A 21244-nucleotide genomic window follows, 5' to 3' on the forward strand; every position below is an offset into this window, starting at 1 on the left:
GAGCGGTTGATTAAGATTGAGACTGGGTAGGATAGAGAGTCGGCAGCCATTTTAGGAAATGAGCAGGTAGACCATCTGCTGCAAGAGGAGTGCGTTTAAGTTTTAAGGGGTATTTGTTTATTGTTGAGGTTGGTACAGGAGAGAATGTAAAGGGAGGTGAGCTGTTAGGTGGTGCTGGTATGGATGAGTAGCTACTTTTGTAAAGTTGAGTTGATAGTGATTTAATGGATTCAGTAAAGTGTTGATTAAATTGGGAGGCTATATCGCTATCTGTTTTTGTAGAGGTGGAGGTGGGAGCTGGTGTGGAGGTTTTACCAGGTTTTAGTAGGGGGGGTTATTGCATGCCAGAACTTTTGGGGGTTATTGGAGTGTTTATTTTGTATATCTACAAAGTAGTTTTGTTTATCAAGCTTTGTTTGTTTTTTGACCTGATTCCTAAGGTGTTGATAGTTTTGTTTGGATAGACTAGTGTTAACTTTCTTCCAGGTTTTCCATGCCTTCTCTCTGGTTTTTAATAGGCTCTAGAGGATTTAGTAAGCCAAGGAGCATAGTGTTGCTTAGCTCTAATGTTTCTTACTGGGGCAACTGAATCAAGGATGTTAATAAGAGTCCTATTAAAATAGTCCACTGCTTGGTCTAGGTCAACGCTGTGTAGTGGTTCCCAGTTACATTTTTTAATACAGTGTTGAGTTCTAGAGGGTTATCATTGTGATCATTTCTTACTTGTCTATAGACTGTAGGTTTGGGTGTTAGTACATTTTCGTAGGAGGAAAGTAGGGAGATGGTCACTAAGTCCGTCAGGTAGACTACCTACTTTGTAATTATGTTCAGGGTAATGGGGTTTTTAGAGTTCCAGGCTAGCCAGTCAGTGTTTAGGTCACCTAATAAAATAGTTTCCTGTGGGAGATTATCTTTTGACCATTGTAGAATCTCCCCAATTATTGGAGCGTTATTACCTGGAGGGATGTATGCACAGAGGATACTGAATCTCCCCAATTATTGGAGTGTTATTACCTGGAGGGATGTATGCACAGAGGATACTGAATCTCCCCAATTATTGGAGCATTATTACCTGGAGGGATGTATGCACAGAGGATATTGAATCTCCCCAATTATTGGAGCATTATTACCTGGAGGGATGTATGCACAGAGGATATTGAATCTCCCCAATTATTGGAGTGTTATTACCTGGAGGGATGCATGCACAGAGGATATTGATGCTCTTTTTCTTATTTAACAGTAGGACAGAGCCTACGATCTCAGCAGTATTACATTTTGGTAGAGAAGTTAGTAGAGGTTGGAGAGAAATTGTATTTTTATAGACAATTGCAACCTTCTTTCCTGTTCTATTTAGCCATAAGATATTATATCCTGGAGGGAGAATTTCTTTGTTCTGTGTGCTGGGTTTTAGCCAGGTGTCTGTTATGGTAAGGATGCCGGGGGAGTAGTGAGTTATGAATGCATGTAAGTGAGGAAGTTTGTTTGATATACTGCAAGAGTTAAGATTGATGATGAGCAGATCTGCAGTGTGTTTGTTTGGGGGTATAATGTTGCTTGGCCCTGGATTTGGGTGAATATCCCCCCGAGGTAAGGAGGTATTTCTTTAATGAAAGTTGAAGCTTGCTAGTTTATAGAATGTCTGTGTGGAGTTTACTTGATGTTTTTCTAGTGTAGAATAGTGAAACACACTTGTCATGTTAAAATAGTACTGTGTTGTCACTAAATAAAGAGGGGGCTATAGGAAAGCTTATGTGCATAATAACAGGTGTGGAGGTATGTGTTGTATGGTAGGTGGTGTGTGGTAGGGGTGTGTTTGTGTGTAAAGATGTAATGTAGGCTAGAGTTGTGAGGGTTAGTAAGAGAGATGAAAATAAGGCCTGCATAGTTTGCATTTGTAGTATTTGGATGCAAGAGGTAAATTAGGGGTGTGGTTAGGGTGGTTGCAGGTGAGTGGCTGTAGCGAGTGGTCAGGTGATTGGGGGTTAAAATAAATGTAGAAGTAGTGGGGGCAGGTGGGAATTGGGGGCGGGGTAAGTGAGCAGAGTGAGCCGAGTGTAACGAGGCGGATGGAGTGAGTCTCCGCCACCACAAGATTACAAAGACAATCAGTGAGCTCTGATCAGGGATGTCAGGAAAAAAACAGCCAAATTGGGGTAAGTTCAGGATATCTGCTTCCCTGTAGTGCAGCGGAAGAAAGAAAAACAGAGATATAAGTGAGGTATAATATAAACAAGAAATAACCAGTGTAGCAATAACTGTATTCCTGGTTGACTGTCATGAAAGCAGAGCACTAAAAGTAAATGCAGTAGGTTGTACAGAAGTAGCAAATATTAGCAAACACAGTTAAGCCCTGTAATCAGAACAGAAAACAATCCTAAAAGAAACTGTACTGGAGCTATAGGACTAAATGCGATAGCTTGTACAGATAAAGCAACTTTTAACAAACACAGTTAACTGAGCCCTATAAGCAGAGCAGAAGAAAATTCTGCTTAAACTGTAATGTAGTACAGTTTCTGAATGTAGTTGATGTAGTAGTATGAATGTAGTAGATATAGTAGTAGTATGAATGTAGTAGATGTAGTAGTATGAATGTAGTAGATGTAGTAGTATGAATGTAGTAGATGTAGTAGTATGAATGTAGTAAATGAATGTTGTATTGTTCCACATGCCACTAAGTTTTAAACAGAACTGAATTTGTCATCTCACCACATCTTAAGGCAAGTTTTATTAGTTATTAATGCTTTCAGCTATCATTGTTGTCAATTTATTTATGTGTTTATGAGTACATGCATTTAAACTTCCTTATGGACATATAATCAAAAAGCAATTTCTTCTCATTTAATTACCAAGATAAGAGTCCTTCATGTCTATGTTTCCCAAGGAAAAATTTAGGAACTGTGTCTGATTCTTGCGGACTTCCTCCAGGCCTCCTGACCATTCATATGCACCTACAGCACCGAATACGATCGAGTCCTATACAGACATGGGAGGAAAAAGAGAGAAACCGAGAAAAAGAAAATGAGCTCGTATCAGCAATAAGAAATGTAGTAAGTTATTTAATATCACCCCAAACTCTGTTTTGTCATTCACTACTATCCCATTTGCACTCAGGTGTGTCTGTTTTGTGATGCTGCATTTGTCCGCAGGTACCTAAAGAAGTGACCACAGATGGCACTTTAGAAAGTGCTTGAAGAACTGAAACCTATGGCAGAGAAAGGGATAAGCGCAAAAGAACTGGTGGACTCTTAACAGAAAATTACACTGGCCTTTCCTACCAGGGGTTACGGTACACATATATCACCCTTTCCTCTCCTATGGAAAGTCATTCTAATGGTAAACCATCTTCAGCCTTGTATCTCAGAGTAACCATACTGCTAAATCTATCCTTAGTGTCACCAGTCAAGAACTACAATACAGATGAATTTATCAGAAATCACTGGACAAATGAAGCAGTCCATCCTTTTCTGTCAAGAGATACTGTCCACTTAATGATTATGAGCTTGTCATACCAGAAGGCATTGCCCAGATAAGCCATCACAGCCTCTCTTTAGATGCTTGATAATTCTGAGACAAGAAGCTGGAGATGGTTTAATATTAGTATGAATTCCAATAAGGCAGGAAAGGATGATATATCTGTACTATACCTCCTGATAGGAAAACATAGTGAAGTTTTCTGCAAAGACGCTCAATTCATTTACTCTTAGCCTTTTCTGTGCAATATGTTTCAGTTCTTCCAGCACTTTCTAAAGTACCATTGCATGGTCACTTCTTCAGGTACCTGGGGACAAATGCAGCATTACCACACTGATAAAATACCCCAACAGTCTTGTCTGGAGTTAGTTAACAAATTATCACAGTCAGTCTTATCATGGTTAAGAGTTCTATTATGAGCTACTGCACAAATGAACTTCCAGGATCTGCTGTCAGGAATCTCTGTACAGATAAATCATCGTATTAATCCTGTTATGAGTAACTATATATATATATCTATATATATATATATATTTGTGTGTTTGTGTATATATATATATATATATATATATGTGTGTGTGTGTGTGTGCGTGTGTGTGTGTGTGTGTGTGTGTGTGTGTATATATATATATATATATATATATATATATATATATATATATATATATATGTGTGTGTGTGTGTGTGTGTGTATATATATATATATATATATATGTGTGTGTGTGTGTGTGTGTGTGTGTGTGTGTGTGTGTATAAACTGTAAGACAAAACATGCCAAGCTAGAGTTTTCATTGTGTGTTACCTTAATGGAGGCCCATGGAATATATGCAAATGACCCCTTAAAGACATACAGTGTTCCAGTTGGGTTTTTCTTGCAGTTTTTGCTGATGGTTTGTGTGTGTAACCTTTTTATCCTTTCATTTGGATATTAATTAGGATATTTTGCAGGTTCCTTAATGTTTATGGACATCATGCTTGATCTGAAGCTCTGTGTTTGTAAAGTAGAACTAACATTCCACTTATACTGTGAGAATGAGGTCACTAAAAAGGCACAAACACACATGTCCTGTCCACAGCTAGTGAGGTTTGGCTTTATTGGCCTGACTGTATCTATAAATACTTTACAGTAAAAAATAGTAAAAAGTCAGTATAAGCAATGGTGTGGGACCACTGACTTGGGGGATATAACAATTAGCGTAGTTTTGCATCTCTCAGCAGGGATCACTGTCAGTAATGTAAGTAGGACCGCTGACTGTCTGTGTTGAAAGGAGTTCACAGCTACTGCTGTCTCAGGCTCTTCCAGCAGGGTAAGTCAGTATAGGTAATGGTGTAAGGTGTACTGACTGTAGGGGTGGGTAGGACAGCACAGACCACTGTATGTAATGGTGTAAGGTGTATTGACTGTGCGGGTGGGTAGGACAGCACAGACCACTGTATGTAATGGTGTAAGGTGTATTGACTGTACGGGTGGGTAGGACAGCACAGACCACTGTATGTAATGGTGTAAGGTGTACTGACTCTAGGGGTGGGTAGGACAGCACAGACCACTGTATGTAATGGTGTAAGGTGTACTGACTGTAGGCGTGGGTAGGACAGCACAGACCACTGTATGTAATGGTGTAAGGTGTATTGACTGTGCAGGTGGGTAGGACAGCACAGACCACTGTATGTAATGGTGTAAGGTGTATTGACTGTACGGGTGGGTAGGACAGCACAGAGCACTGTATGTAATGGTGTAAGGTGTACTGACTGTAGGGGTGGGTAGGACAGCACAGACCACTGTATGTAATGGTGTAAGGTGTACTGACTGTAGGGGTGGGTAGGACAGCACAGACCACTGTATGTAATGGTGTAAGGTGTATTGACTGTGCGGGTGGGTAGGACAGCACAGACCACTGTATGTAATGGTGTAAGGTGTATTGACTGTACGGGTGGGTAGGACAGCACAGACCACTGTATGTAATGGTGTAAGGTGTACTGACTGTAGGGGTGGGTAGGACAGCACAGACCACTGTATGTAATGGTGTAAGGTGTACTGACTGTAGGGGTGGGTAGGACAGCACAGACCACTGTATGTAATGGTGTAAGGTGTATTGACTGTATGGGTGGGTAGGACAGCACAGACCACTGTATGTAATGGTGTAAGGTGTATTGACTGTATGGGTGGGTAGGACAGCACAGACCACTGTATGTAATGGTGTAAGGTGTATTGACTGTATGGGTGGGTAGGACAGCACAGACCACTGTATGTAATGGTGTAAGGTGTACTGACTGTAGGGGTGGGTTGGACAGCACAGAGCACTGTATGTAATGGTGTAAGGTGTATTGCCTGTGGGGGTGGGTAGGAGTGGCTTAGAGCTACTGTAATGTCATCCTCTCCCAGAAGGGGTCACTGCAGGTAATGGTGAAGAACACTGACTGTAAACCTTGGTCAACAGAACACAGCTTATTCCCAGCTCATGGCCTTGACCAGTAACATGTACTATTAGCTACTTACTTTTGTCATGAGTGCACTGAATCCTCCCTGAGACAATTCATTCTGGAAGCTGCTTGAATCAGAAGACTTATTGGTACCTGCAGAAATAATCAAAGGGTTAAATGGAAGTCAGAATGACAAACAATGGATGTTCCGTATTAATTAGACAAGTAAACCATCAATGCAGAATTCCTGATAGTTTTGTTACATGCATAACACTTACTTGACAGAAAAGATAATCAATCTGATTTGTCCTTTAAGTATTTTTAATATTCTACCTTCTTACCTTCTCTATATCATTTCCTTCCAATTTAGCCTTTATCTGCCTGTCCCATGCCTTCTTGAAACCCCCTTTAGATTCCATTCTTAATGCTCACTATAGTAGCACAGGCCATGGCTCTAGGGACTTTCATAGATCAAGGCAGTAGTAAGCCCCTACAATCTGCTGTCTGTGTCCCTTCTTTACCCCAGGCCTTTCTTTTCAGGATGACCCCTTCACCTCTCCCTGACATAATCTTGTCCACAAATTTCATGCTCTCCCTCTCTCTCTCTCTCTCTCTCTCTCTCTCTCTCTGGCTCTCTCACTCTCTCGCTCTCTGTCTCTCTCTCTCTCTGTCTGTCTGTCTTTCTCTTTCTCTCTGTCTCTCTCTCGCTCTCTCTCTCTGTCTCTCTCTCTCTCTTTGTCTCTCTCTCTGTCTCCCTCTATCTTTCTCTTCTAGAATCAGGTGTGAAGGGCTTAGTTCCTCTACTATCTGGTCATATTGATTCCACAGATCTTTCTAGTGGCTTTCCTCTGGAATACTTCCTTGTATGGCCGCCAAAACTGAACATCGTTCTGCTGGTGTTGTCTGGCCAGAGCCCTATATAGTGAAAACATTAATTCTTTGCTTTAGGAGTTTATCATTCTGAGGATAAATCCAACATTCTGTTTCTGATCCCACAGCTCTTTCACTCTGCTCCTGTTGGTCAAGGTATGATCCACACCCCCAGATCATTTTCCTGCTCTGTTGCCACCAGTTTTGCTCCCTCAGCTGATACTTCATGCCACGATTGTTGTGGTGCCATACAATACCTGTTTGCACGGGGATGCTCTCCCCTTCTTCCCTTGTTGTGGTGCCATACAATACCTGTTTGCACGAGGATGCTCTCCCCGTATTCCCTTGTTGTGGTGCCATACAGTACCTGTTTGCATGGAGATGCTCTCCTCTTCTTCCCTTGTTGTGGTGCCATACAATACCTATTTGCATGGAGATGCTCTCCCCTTCTTCCCTTGTTGTGGTGCCATACAATACCTGCTTGCACGGAGATGCTCTCCCCGTCTTCCCTTGTTGTGGTGCCATACAATACCTGTTTGCATGGGAATGCTCTCCCCTTCTTCCCTTGTTGTGGTGCCATCCAATACCTGCTTGCACGGAGATGCTCTCCCCACCTTCCCTATTGGTTAGGTTTCCTAAATCCTACCCTTACACTCTTCCACCTATCCTATCATCAGCAAAGAGGTTGATCCTGTTCTCTTATTTCCTAAGATAAGCACACATAATAGTACTGGAACCAAAACAGAACCCTGCAGTATTTCATTGCCACTTTTGTAATTCCTGGTGTAATCCTTGTCAACACAATATTTTGTGTCCTACCATTCAGCCAGGCAATAATCCATTTTGTACATGTTGGTCTAACTCCTAAACCCTTCAGTTTTTCTATCAGCTTCCCAAGTGGGTCTTAAGTCAAAGGCATTGCTGATGTCCAGGCAGATTACATTGACTGGCACTTTCTGCTCAAGCTCACTTGTAACCCAGTAGCAGAAACTGGATCAGATTGGATTGACAGCACCCTTTGGTCATTAACCAATATTGATTGCTATCTTGGAGATTGTTGCTCTCAAGGACTGCTAAACAGGAGGTAGTAGTAGAAATCTTAGGATTCTCAGTGACTTTTCCTGTCACAGTTGTTAAATCAGCACACCTGTTGCTACCTGATCTTTTTATTTCCTCTTCTATAAGGGCAAAACACTCATTGCCTTCCAGTCTCCTAGCAGTTCTACATCAGCCAGTCATCTGTTTAAGATCATCATTAGAAGCCCTGTCCAGATTGCTGCAGACTCTAGCAGGCTGCCCATCTGATGCTTGTGCTTTGTTTGTGCTAAGGGCAGGCAGTTTTTTCTCCATCTCCTCCTTCGTATTCTGGTGTTTATTCCCATTCTGGCCTACCACCTACCACACTTCTGGTATGACTTCCTCCCCTTGCCCTACCACACTTCTGGTATGACTTCCTCCCCTTGCCCTACCACACTTTCAGCATGACTTCCTCCCCTTGCCTTACCATGCTTTCAGTATAACTCCCTCCCCATGACCTACCATTATTCCCATATGACTTCCTCCCCTTGCCCTACCACACTTTCAGCATGACTTCCTCCCCATGACCTACCACTCTTCCCGTATGACTTCCTCCCCTTGCCCTACCACACTTTCAGCATGACATCCTCCCCTTGCCCTACCACACTTTCAGTATAACTTCCTCCCCTTGCCCTACCACTCTTCCCATATGACTTCCTCCCCTTGCCCTACCACACTTTCAGTATAACTTTCTCTGATTGCCCTACCACACTTTCATTATGACTTCCTCTCCTTGCTTTCCTTTGTGAAGACTGAAGCAAAGCCTTCATTTAGCACCTCCTTGCTTTCCCAGGCTTCTCTGATCTCCTCTGATCTTTGCTCAGCCTGGCCATGTCTTTCTCTTGCTTCCACTTTTCTGTGATTTACACAAAGAAGCTCATACTTTCCTTCTTGATCCTTCCTGCTACCTCCTTTTTAACAGACATTTTTGTTTCCCTCATCTGCATTGCCCTTCTTCTAGCCTCCCTGCTCTACACCTGCCTTACATCCACATCCCTTTCATCCTACTTCTTGTAGGCTCTATCTTTTGCTCTAATTGTAGTCTCACACCCATATGCGGACACACTGGATTTCTTGCCTTTCTAACTTTTAAGTACATCTCTGTTCAAAGCCTGGAGTTTCCTAACCCCTTTCCCATATCTTATCTCCTTCCTAGCCCCTCTCACATTGCTTATCTACTGCCTTAGTTTGCCCCTTGTCTTCTAACTGCCCCTATGTTCTCTAACAGTATAATCCATGTTCAGAAAATCCCAAACCTTTATCTTTCTTTTAGTATTATTACTTTTCCTCTTCCTCTACTCTAAAACACACAATCTCATGACCTTGGTGCCTTAAACTTCACCTTGCTGTACCCCCTCCATATTAGCCAGGACCACATCCATTATTGTGTTCTACATGTAGAAGCTTCAATTCCTCAGGGTCTAACATCTCAGTCACCTTCTGTACTTTAGAACACAGGCTCTTCCAGCTTGGGCATGTCTGAGTCAGAACTCTCATGTCTGTTAAGCTTATTTCTTTCAACTCCATTCTCCTCTTATCCTTCTCCCTTGACATGCCTGAGGGAAAGACAAACTGTATCACATCACCTCCCTCCCTCCCTCCTCCATCTACCAAAATAATACACTAATTCAAATGACAATCCCTCACTCCTTCATCTCGCTTAATGGTACAGTGTATCACATCACCATCCCTCCCTACTTCATCTACCTTAATGATACACTGTATCAAATCACCATCCCACCCTCCTTCATCTACCTTAATGACAAACTGTATCAGATCTCCTCCCTCCCTCCTCCATCTACCAAAATAATACACTAATTCAAATGACAATCCCTCACTCCTTCATCTCGCTTAATGGTACAGTGTATCACATCACCATCCCTCCCTACTTCATCTACCTTAATGATACACTGTATCAGATCACCATCCCTCCCTCCCTTTTCTAGCTTAATGATAAACTGTTTCAGATAACCCTAACTCCATCATCTAACGTAATGATACACTGTATCAGATCACCATCCATTCATTTATCTTAATGATACACTGTATCAGATCCCCACCCCCCCTTCATCTACGTTCATGATACACTGTATCAGATCACCATCCCTCCTCCATCTACCTTAATGATACACTGTATCACATCACCATCCCACCCTCCTTCATCTACCTTAATGATACACTGTATCAGATCACCATCCCTCCCTACTTCATCTACCTTAATGATACACTGTATCAGATCACCATCCCACCCTCCTTCATCTACCTTAATGATACACTGTATCAGATGACCATCCCTCCCTCCTTCATCTACATTAATGATACACTGTATCAGATCACCATCTTTCCCTCCTTCATCTGCCTTAATGATACACTGTATCAGATCACCATCCCTCCCTCCTTCATCTACATTAATGATACACTGTATCAGATCACCATCCCTCCCTCCTTCATCTACCTTAATGATACACTGTATCAGATCACTGTCCCTCCCTCCTTTATCTACCTTAATGATACACTGTATCAGATCACCATCCCTCCCTCCTTCATCTACCTTAATGATACACTGTATCAGATCACTGTCCCTCCCTCCTTTATCTACCTTAATGATACACTGTATCAGATCACCATCCCACCCTCCTTCATCTACCTTAATGATACACTGTATCAGATCACCATCCCACCCTCCTTCATCTGCCTTAATGATACACTGTATCAGATTCGTCCCTCTCTCCTTCATCTATCGTAATTATATGGTGTATCAAATCACTATCCCTCCCACCTTTAAAGTGACTTAATAATACATTGTATCACATCACAGTCCTGCCCTCCTTCATCTAACTTAATGACACATTGTACTAGGCCACCATCTCTCGTTCCTTCATCCACCTGAATATTACACTGTATCAGATCACCATTCCTTCCTCCCTTATCTACCTTAATCATACATTGTGTCAGATCATCATCCCTCTCTCCTTCATCCACCATAATGATACACTGTATCAGATCACCATCTCACCCTCATTTAACTACCTTAATGATACAATGTATCAGATCTGCCCCTCCCTCCATCTATCTTAATGATACATTGTATCAGATCTGTCCCTCCCTCCTTCATCTACCTTAATGATACACTGCATCAGATCACCGTCCCTCCCTCCGTCATCTACCTTAATAAAACAATATATCAGATCTGCCCCTCCCTCCCTCTATCTTAATGATACATTGTATCAGATCTGTCCCTCCCTCCTTCATCTACCTTCATGATACACTGCATCAGATCACCGTCCCTCCCTCCTTCATCTACCTTAATGATACATTGTATCAGATCTGTCCCTCCCTCCTTCATCTATCTTAATGATGCACTGGATGAGATCACCGTCCCTCCATTCTCCATCAACTTTAATGATACATGGTATCAGACCCCCATCCCACCCTCCTTCATCTAGCTAAATGATAGATTGTATCAGATCACTGTCCCTCCCTCCTTCATCTACCATACTGATACATTGTATCAGGTCAGCATCCCTACCTCCTTCATCTATCTCAATGATACACTGTATCAGATTACCATCCCTCCCTCCTTCATCTATTTTAATGATGCACTGTATCAAATCCCCATCCCACCCTCCATGTACTGTAATGATACACTATATCAGATCACAGTTCCACCCTCCTTCATCTGCCTTAATGGTATAGTATATCAGATCACTATCACTCCCTCCATCATCAGTCTTAATCATGCACTGTGTCACATTACCATCGCTCCCCCCATTATCTCCTTAATGACATACTCACCGCAGCTCCCTCCTTTATCTTCCTTAATGATACACTGTATCAGACCACCGCCCCTCCCTCCTTTATCTACCTTAATGATACACTGTATCAGATCACCATCCCTCCATCCTTCATCTATTTTAATGATAACACTGTATCAAATCCCCATCCCACCCTCCTCCATGTACTGTAATGATACACTATATCAGATCACAGTTCCGCCCTCCTTCATCTGCCTTAATGGTATAGTATATCAGATCACTATCACTCCCTCCTTCATCAGTCTTAATCATGCACTGTGTCACATTACCATCGCTCCCTCCTTTATCTCCTTAATGACATACTCACCGCAGCTCCCTCCTTTATCTTCCTTAATGATACACTGTATCAGACCACCGCCCCTCCCTCCTTTATCTACCTTAATGATACACTGTATCAGATCACTGCTCCTCCCTCCTTTATCTTCCTTAATGATACACTGTATCAGATCACCGCCCCTCCCTCCTTTATCTACCTTAATGATACACTGTATCAGATCACTGCCCCTCCCTCCTTTATCTACCTTAATGATACACTGTATCAGATCACTGCCCCTCCCTCCTTTATCCACCTTAATGATACACTGAATCAGATCACCGCCCCTCCCTCCTTTATCTACCTTAATGATACACTGTATCAGATCACTGCCCCTCTCTCCTTTATCTACCTTAATGATACACTGTATCAGATCACTGCCCATCCCTCCTTTATCTACCTTAATGATACACTGTATCAGATCACCACCCCTCCCTCCTTTATCTACCTTAATGATACACTGTATCAGATCACCGCCCCTCCCTCCTTTATCTACCTTAATGATACACTGCATCAGATCAGCAACTCACCCTCCTTCATCTGTCTTAATGATACATTGTATCAGATCACCGTCCCTCCCTCCTTACTTTACCATAATAATACACTGCATCAGATCACCATCCCTCCCACCGTCATCTGCCTTAATGATACATTGTATCAGATCATCATACCTCCATTCTTCATCTATCTTAATGATACACTGTATCAGATCACCATCCCTCCCTCCTTACTTTACTGTAATGATACGCTGTACCAGATCAACATCCCTTCCTCCTTTATCTACTTTAATGATACATTGTATTACAACTCCACCCCACACTGCTCCATCCATCTTAATGATATAATGTATAAGTTCACCGTCCCTCCCTCCTTCATATATCTTAATGCTACACTGTATGAGATCACCCTCCCTCCCTCCCTCTTCCTTCATCTGCCTTAATGATACATTGTATCAGAACACCATCCCTCCCTCCTTACTTTACCGTAATGATGCACTGTATCAGATCACCATCCCTCCCTCCTTACTTTACCATAATGATACACTGTATCAGATCACCATCCCTCCCTCCTTACTTTACCATAATGATACACTGTATCAGATGACAGTCCCTCCCCCCTTCATCTACATTAATGACACATTGTATCAGAACACCATCCCTCCCTCCTTCATCTGCCTTAATGATACACTGTATCAGATCACCATCCCTCCCTCCTTAATTTACCGTGATGATACACTGTATCAGATCACCGTCCCTCCCTCCTTCATCTACATTCATTAATGACACATTGTATCAGATCACCATCCCTCCCTCCTTCATCTGCCTTAATGATACACTGTATGAGATCACCCTCCCTCCGTCCCTCCTTCCCTCCATCTTTCATCTATCTTAATGATACAGTGCTTCAAATCACAATCCCTCACTCCTTCATCTCACTTAATGATACACTGTATCACATCACCATCCTTCCCTCCATCATCTACCTTAATGATACACTATATCACATCACCTCCTTCATCTACCTTAATGATACAATATATCAGATCACCATCCCACCCTCCTTCATCTATCTTAATGATACAGTGTATCAGATCACCATCCCTCCCTCCTTACTTTATCATAATGATACACTGTACCATATCAACATCCCTCCCTCCTTCATCTACACTAATGATACATTGTATCAGATCACTATCTCTCCCTCCTTCATCTACCTTAATGATACATTGTATCAGATCACCGTCCCTCCCTCCATCTATTTTAAGGATACACTGTATCAGATCACCACCCCTCCCTCCTTAATTTACCTTAATGATACACTGTATCAGTTCACCATCCCTCCCTCCTTCATATATTTTAATGATGCACTGTATGAGATCACCCTCCCTCCCTCCTTCCTTCATCTACCTTAATGATACATTGTATAAGATCACCGTCCCTCTCTCCTTCATCTACATTAATTATACATAGTATCAGATCAACATCCCTCTCTCCTTACTTTACCATAATGATACAATGTATCAGATCAACATCCCTCTTCCTTACTTTACTGTATTGGTACACTGTATCAGATCAACATCTCTCCCTCCTTTATATGCCTTAACGATACATTGTATTAAGTCACCATCCTTCCCTCCTTCATCTGCCTTAATGATACACAGTACCAGATCACCATCCCTCTGTCCTTCATGTACCTTAATGATACACTGTATCAGATCACTGTCCCTCCCTCCTTCATTTACATTAAGGATACATTGTATCAGATCACCATCCCTCCCTCCTTCATCTCCCTTAATGAGACACTGTATCAGATCACCATACCTCCCTCCTTCATCTACCTTAATGAGACACTGTATCAGATCACCATCCCTCCCTCCTTCATCTACCTTAATGAGACACTGTATCAGATCACCGTCCCTCCCTCCTTCATCTACCTTAATGATACACTGTATCAGATCACTGCCCCTCCCTCCTTTATCTACCTTAATGATACACTGTATCAGATCACTGTCCCTCCCTCCTTCATCTACCTTAATGATACACAGTATCAGATCACCGCCCCTACCTCCTTTATCTACCTTAATGATACACTGTATCAGATCACCATCCCTCCCTCCTTACTTTACCATAATGATGCACTGTATCAGATAACCATCCCTCCCTCCTTTATCTGCCTTAATGATACACTGTATCAGAACACCATCCCTCCCTCCTTACTTTACCACAATGATACACTATGTCAGATCACCATCCCTCCATCCTTCATCTGCCTTAATGATACATTGTATCATATCACCATCCCTCCCTCCTTCATCTACCTTAATGATACACTCTGTCAGATTACCATACCTCCCACCTTCATCTGTGTTAATGATACATTGTATCAGATCATCATCCCTCCATCCTTCATCTAGCTTAATGACACATGGTATCAGACCACCATCCCACCCTCCTTCATTTAGCTAAATGATCGATTGTATCAGATCACGTTCCCTTCCTTCTTCATCTACCATACTGATACATTGTATCAGATCACCATCCCTACCTCCGTCATCTATCTTATTGATACACTTTATCAGGTCACCATCTCTCCCTCCTTCACTTACCTTCATGATATGCTCTATCAGATCACCATCCCTCCATCCTTCATCTATTTTAATGATAACACTGTATAAAATCCCCATCCCACCCTCCTCCATGTACTGTAATGATACACTATATCAGATCACAGTTCCGCCCTCCTTCATCTGCTTAATGGTACAGTATATCAGATCACTATCACTCCCTCCTTCATCAGTCTTAATCATGCACTGTGTCACATTACCATCGCTCCCTCCTTTATCTCCTTAATGACATACTCACTGCAGCTCCCTCCTTTATCTTCCTTAATGGTACACTGTATCAGATCACCGCCCCTCCCTCCTTTATCTACCTTAATGATACACTGTATCAGACCACTGCCCCTCCCTCCTTTATCTATCTTAATGATACACTGTATCAGATCACCACCCCTCCCTCCTTTATCTACCTTAACGATACACTGTATCAGATCACCATCCCTCCCTCCTTACTTTACCATAATGATGCACTGTATCAGATAACCATCCCTCCCTCCTTTATCTGCCTTAATGATACACTGTATCAGATCACCGCCCCTCCCTCCTTTATCTACCTTAATGATACACTGTATCAGATCACCGCTCCTCCCTCCTTTATCTACCTTAATGATACACTGTATCAGATCACCACCCCTCTCTCCTTTATCTACCTTAATGATACACTGTATCAGATCACTGCCCCTCCCTCCTTTATCTACCTTAATGATACACTGTATCAGATCTCTGCCCCTCCCTCCTTTATCTACCTTAATGATACACTGTATCAGATCACTGCCCCTCCCTCCTTTATCTACCTTAATGATACACTGTATCAGATCATCGCCCATCCTTCCTTTATCTACCATAATGATACACTGTATCAGATCACCACCCCTTCCTCCTTTATCTACCTTAATGATACACTGTATCAGATCACTGCCCCTCCCTCCTTTATCTACCTTAATGATACACTGTATCAGATCTCTGCCCCTCCCTCCTTTATCTACCTTAATGATACACTGTATCAGATCACTGCCCCTCCCTCCTTTATCTACCTTAATGATACACTGTATCAGATCATCGCCCATCCTTCCTTTATCTACCTTAATGATACACTGTATCAGATCACCACCCCTCCCTCCTTTATCTACCTTAATGATACACTGTATCAGATCACTGCCCCTCCCTCCTTCATCTGCCTTAATGGTATAGTATATCAGATCACAGTTCCGCCCTCCTTCATCTGCCTTAATGGTATAGTATATCAGATCACTATCACTCCCTCCTTCATCAGTCTTAATCATGCACTGTGTCACATTACCATCGCTCCCTCCTTTATCTCCTTAATGACATACTCACCGCAGCTCCCTCCTTTATCTTCCTTAATGATATAATGTATCAGACCACTGCCCATCCCTCCTTTATCTACCTTAATGATACACTGTATCAGACCACTGCTCCTCCCTCCTTTATCTACCTTCATGATACATTGTCTCAGGTCATGAACGTTCTCTCCTTTATCTACCTTAATGATATATTGTATCAGATCACCGTCCTTCTCTCCGTCATCTACATTAATGATACATAGTATCAGATCACCATCTTTCCCTCCTTCATCTGCCTTAATGATACACTGTATCAGATCACCATCCCTCCCTCCTTCATCTACATTAATAATACACTGTATCAGATCACCATCCCTCCCTCCTTCATCTACCTTAATGATACACTGTATCAGATCACCATCCCACCCTCCTTCATCTACATTAATAATACACTGTATCAGATGACCATCCCTCCCTCCTTCATCTACCTTAATGATACAATGTATCAGTTCACTGTCCCTCCCTCCTTCATATATCTTAATGATATGCTGTATGAGATCACCCTCCCTCCCTCCTTCCTTTATCTACCTTAATGATACATTGTATCAGAACACCATCCCTCCCTCCTTACTTTACCATAATGATACACTGTATTAGATCATCATCCCTCCCACCTTCATCTACCTTAATGATACACTGTGTCAGATCACCATCCCTCCCACCTTCATCTGTGTTAATGATACATTGTATCAGATCATCATCCCTCCATCCTTCATCTAGCTTAATGATACATGGTATCAGACCACCATCCCACCCTCCTTCATTTAGCTAAATGATCGATTGTATCAGATCACTTTCCCTTCCTTCTTCATCTACCATACTGATACATTGTATCAGATCACCATCCCTACCTCCATCATCTATCTTATTGATACACTTTAACAGGTCACCATCTCTCCCTCCTTCACTTACCTTCATGATATGCTGTATCAGATCACCATCCCTCCATCCTTCATCTATTTTAATGATAACACTGTATAAAATCCCCATCCCACCCTCCTCCATGTACTGTAATGATACACTATATCAGATCACAGTTCCGCCCTCCTTCATCTGCCTTAATGGTATAGTATATCAGATCACTATCACTCCCTCCTTCATCAGTCTTAATCATGCACTGTGTCACATTACCATCGCTCCCTCCTTTATCTCCTTAATGACATACTCACCGCAGCTCCCTCCTTTATCTACCTTAATGGTGCACTGTATCAGATCACCGCCCCTCCCTCCTTTATCTACCTTAATGATACACTGTATCAGACCACTGCCCCTCCCTCCTTTATCTACCTTAATGGTACACTGTATCAGACCACTGCCCCTCCCTCCTTTATCTACCTTAATGATAAACTGTATCAGATCACCGCCCCTCCCTCCTTTATCTACCTTAATGATACACTGTATCAGATCACCGCCCCTCCCTCCTTTATCTACCTTAATGATACACTGTATCAGATCACCACCCCTCCCTCCTTTATCTACCTTAATGATACACTGTATCAGATCACTGCCCCTCCCTCCTTTATCTACCTTAATGATACACTGTATCAGATCACTGCCCCTCCCTCCTTTATCTACCTTAATGATACACTGTATCAGATCACTGCCCCTCCCTCCTTTATCTACCTTAATGATACACTGTATCAGATCATCGCCCATCCTTCCTTTATCTACCTTAATGATACACTGTATCAGATCACCACCCCTCCCTCCTTTATCTACCTTAATGATACACTGTATCAGATCACTGCCCCTCCCTCCTTCATCTGCCTTAATGGTATAGTATATCAGATCACAGTTCCTCCCTCCTTCATTTGCCTTAATGGTATAGTATATCAGATCACTATCACTCCCTCCTTCATCAGTCTTAATCATGCACTGTGTCACATTACCATCGCTCCCTCCTTTATCTCCTTAATGACATACTCACCGCAGCTCCCTCCTTTATCTTCCTTAATGATATACTGTATCAGACCACTGCCCATCCCTCCTTTATCTACCTTAATGATACACTGTATCAGACCACTGCTCCTCCCTCCTTTATCTACCTTAATGATACATTGTCTCAGGTCATGAACGTTCTCTCCTTTATCTATCTTAATGATATATTGTATCAGATCACCGTCCTTCTCTCCGTCATCTACATTAATGATACATAGTATCAGATCACCATCTTTCCCTCCTTCATCTGCCTTAATGATACACTGTATCAGATCACCATCCCTCCCTCCTTCATCTACATTAATAATACACTGTATCAGATCACCATCCCTCCCTCCTTCATCTACCTTAATGATACACTGTATCAGATCACCATCCCACCCTCCTTCATCTACTTTAATAATACACTGTATCAGATGACCATCCCTCCCTCCTTCATCTACCTTAATGATACAATGTATCAGTTCACTGCCCCTCCCTCCTTCATATATCTTAATGATACACTGTATCAGATCACCATCCCTCCCTCCTTCATCTACATTAATAATACACTGTATCAGAACACCATCCCTCCCTCCTTACTTTACCATAATGATACACTGTATTAGATCACCATCCCTCCCACCTTCATCTGTCTTAATGATACATTGTATCAGATCATCATTCCTCCCTCTTTACTTTACTGTAATAATAAACTGTATTAGATCAACATCCCTCCCTTCTTTATCTACCTTAATGATACATTGTATCACAACAACACCCTACACTCCTCCAACTATCTTAATGACACAATGTATCAGATCACCATCCCTCCCTCCTTCATATGCCTTAATGATACATTGTATTTGATCACCATCCCTCCATCCCTCCCTTATTACTTTACTGTAATGATACACTGTGTCAGATCAACATCCCTCCTTCCTTCATCTACACTAATGATACATTGTATCAGATCACCATCTCTCCCTTCTTCATCTACCTTAGCAATACACTGCATCAGATCACCGTCCCTCCCTCCTTCATCTATCTTAAGGATACACTGTATCAGATCACTGTCCCTCCCTCCTTCATCTACCTTAATGATACACTATATCAGATCACCGTCCCTCCCGCCTTCATTTACATTAATGGTACACTATATCAGATCACTGGCCCTCCCTCCTTCATTTACATTAATGATACACTGTATCAGATCACCGTCCCTCCCTCCTTCATCTATCTTAAGGATACACTGTATCAGATCACTGTCCCTCCCTCCTTCATCTACCTTAATGATACACTATATCAGATCACCGTCCCTCCCTCCTTCATTTACATTAATGATACACTATATCAGATCACCGTCCCTCCCGCCTTCATTTACATTAATGGTACACTATATCAGATCACTGGCCCTCCCTCCTTCATTTACATTAATGATACACTATATCAGATCACCGTCCGTCCCTCCTTCATTTACATTAATGGTACACTGTATCAGATCACTGGCCCTCCCTCCTTCATCTACCTTAATGATACACTGTATCAGATCCATTCCTCTCTCCTTCATCTATCTTAATGATACAGTGTATCAAATCACTATCCCTCCCTCCGTCAATTGACTTAATAATACATTGTATCATGTCACCGTCCTGCTGTCCTTCATCTAACTTAATGACACATTGTATTAGACCACCATCTCTCGTTCCTTCCTCCACCTGAATATTACACTGCATCAGATCATCATCCCTCCCTCCCTTATCTACCTTAATGATACACTGTACCAGATCACTGTCCCTCCCTCCTTCATCTACCTTAATGACACAATGTATCAGATCACCATCCCTCCCTCCTTCATCTACCTTAATAATACACTGTATCAGATCTGTCCCTCCCTCCTTCATCTACCTTAATGATACACTGTATCAGACCACTGCCCCTCCCTCCTTTATCTACCTTAATAATACACTGTATCAGATCACCGCCCCTCCCTCCTTTATCTACCTTAATGATACACTGTATCAGATCACTGCCCCTCCCTCCTTTATCTACCTTAATGATACACTGTATCAGACCACTGCCCCTCCCTCCTTTATCTACCTTAATGATACACTGTATCAGATCACCGCCCCTCCCTGCTTTATCTACCTTAATGATACACTGTATCAGATCACTACCCATCCCTCCTTTATCTACCTTAATGATACACTGTATCAGATCACCGCCCCTCCCTCCTTTAACTACCTTAATGATGCACTGTATCAGATCACCACCCCCTCCCTCCTTTATCTACCTTAATGATACACTGTATCAGACCACTGCCCCTCCCTCCTTTATCTACCTCAATGATACACCATCCCTCCCTCCTTACTTTACCGTAATGATGCACTGTATCAGATCACCATCCCTCCCTCCTTACTTTACCATAATGATACACTGTATCAGATCACCATCCCTCCCTCCTTACTTTACCGTAATGATACACTGTATCAGATGACAGTCCCTCCCTCCTTCATCTGCCTTAATGATACACTGTATCAGATCACCATCCCTCCCTCCTTAATTTACCGTGATGATACACTGTATCAGATCACCGTCCCTCCCTCCTTCATCTACATTCATTAATGACACATTGTATCAGATCACCATCCCTCCCTCCTTCATCTGCCTTAATGATACACTGTATGAGATCACCCTCCCTCCGTCCCTGCTTCCCTCCATCTTTCATCTATCTTAATGATACAGTGCTTCAAATCACAATCCCTCACTCCTTCATCTCACTTAATGATACACTGTATCACATCACCATCCTTCCCTCCATCATCTACCTTAATGATACACTATATCACATCACCTCCTTCATCTACCTTAATGATAC

General features: G+C 42.2%; 1 protein-coding gene across 1 annotated transcript in view; it reads right to left on the minus strand.

The window, feature by feature from the left end:
* ITGAL (integrin subunit alpha L) overlaps positions 1 to 21244 on the minus strand; it is a 1030513-nt gene that overhangs the window by 521065 nt on the left and 488204 nt on the right. The window contains exons 10-11 of the mRNA XM_044086682.1: positions 5969 to 6045; positions 2847 to 2973 (exon numbers count right to left, since the gene is read on the minus strand). Coding sequence (XP_043942617.1) covers positions 2847 to 2973; positions 5969 to 6045 — 204 coding nt within the window. The remainder of the gene's footprint in view (positions 1 to 2846; positions 2974 to 5968; positions 6046 to 21244) is intronic.

Source organism: Protopterus annectens, chromosome 10.part0, assembly GCF_019279795.1.
Source record: "Protopterus annectens isolate FY-2018-M chromosome 10.part0, PAN1.0, whole genome shotgun sequence".
In the NCBI taxonomy this organism is placed as follows: domain Eukaryota; kingdom Metazoa; phylum Chordata; order Ceratodontiformes; family Protopteridae; genus Protopterus; species Protopterus annectens.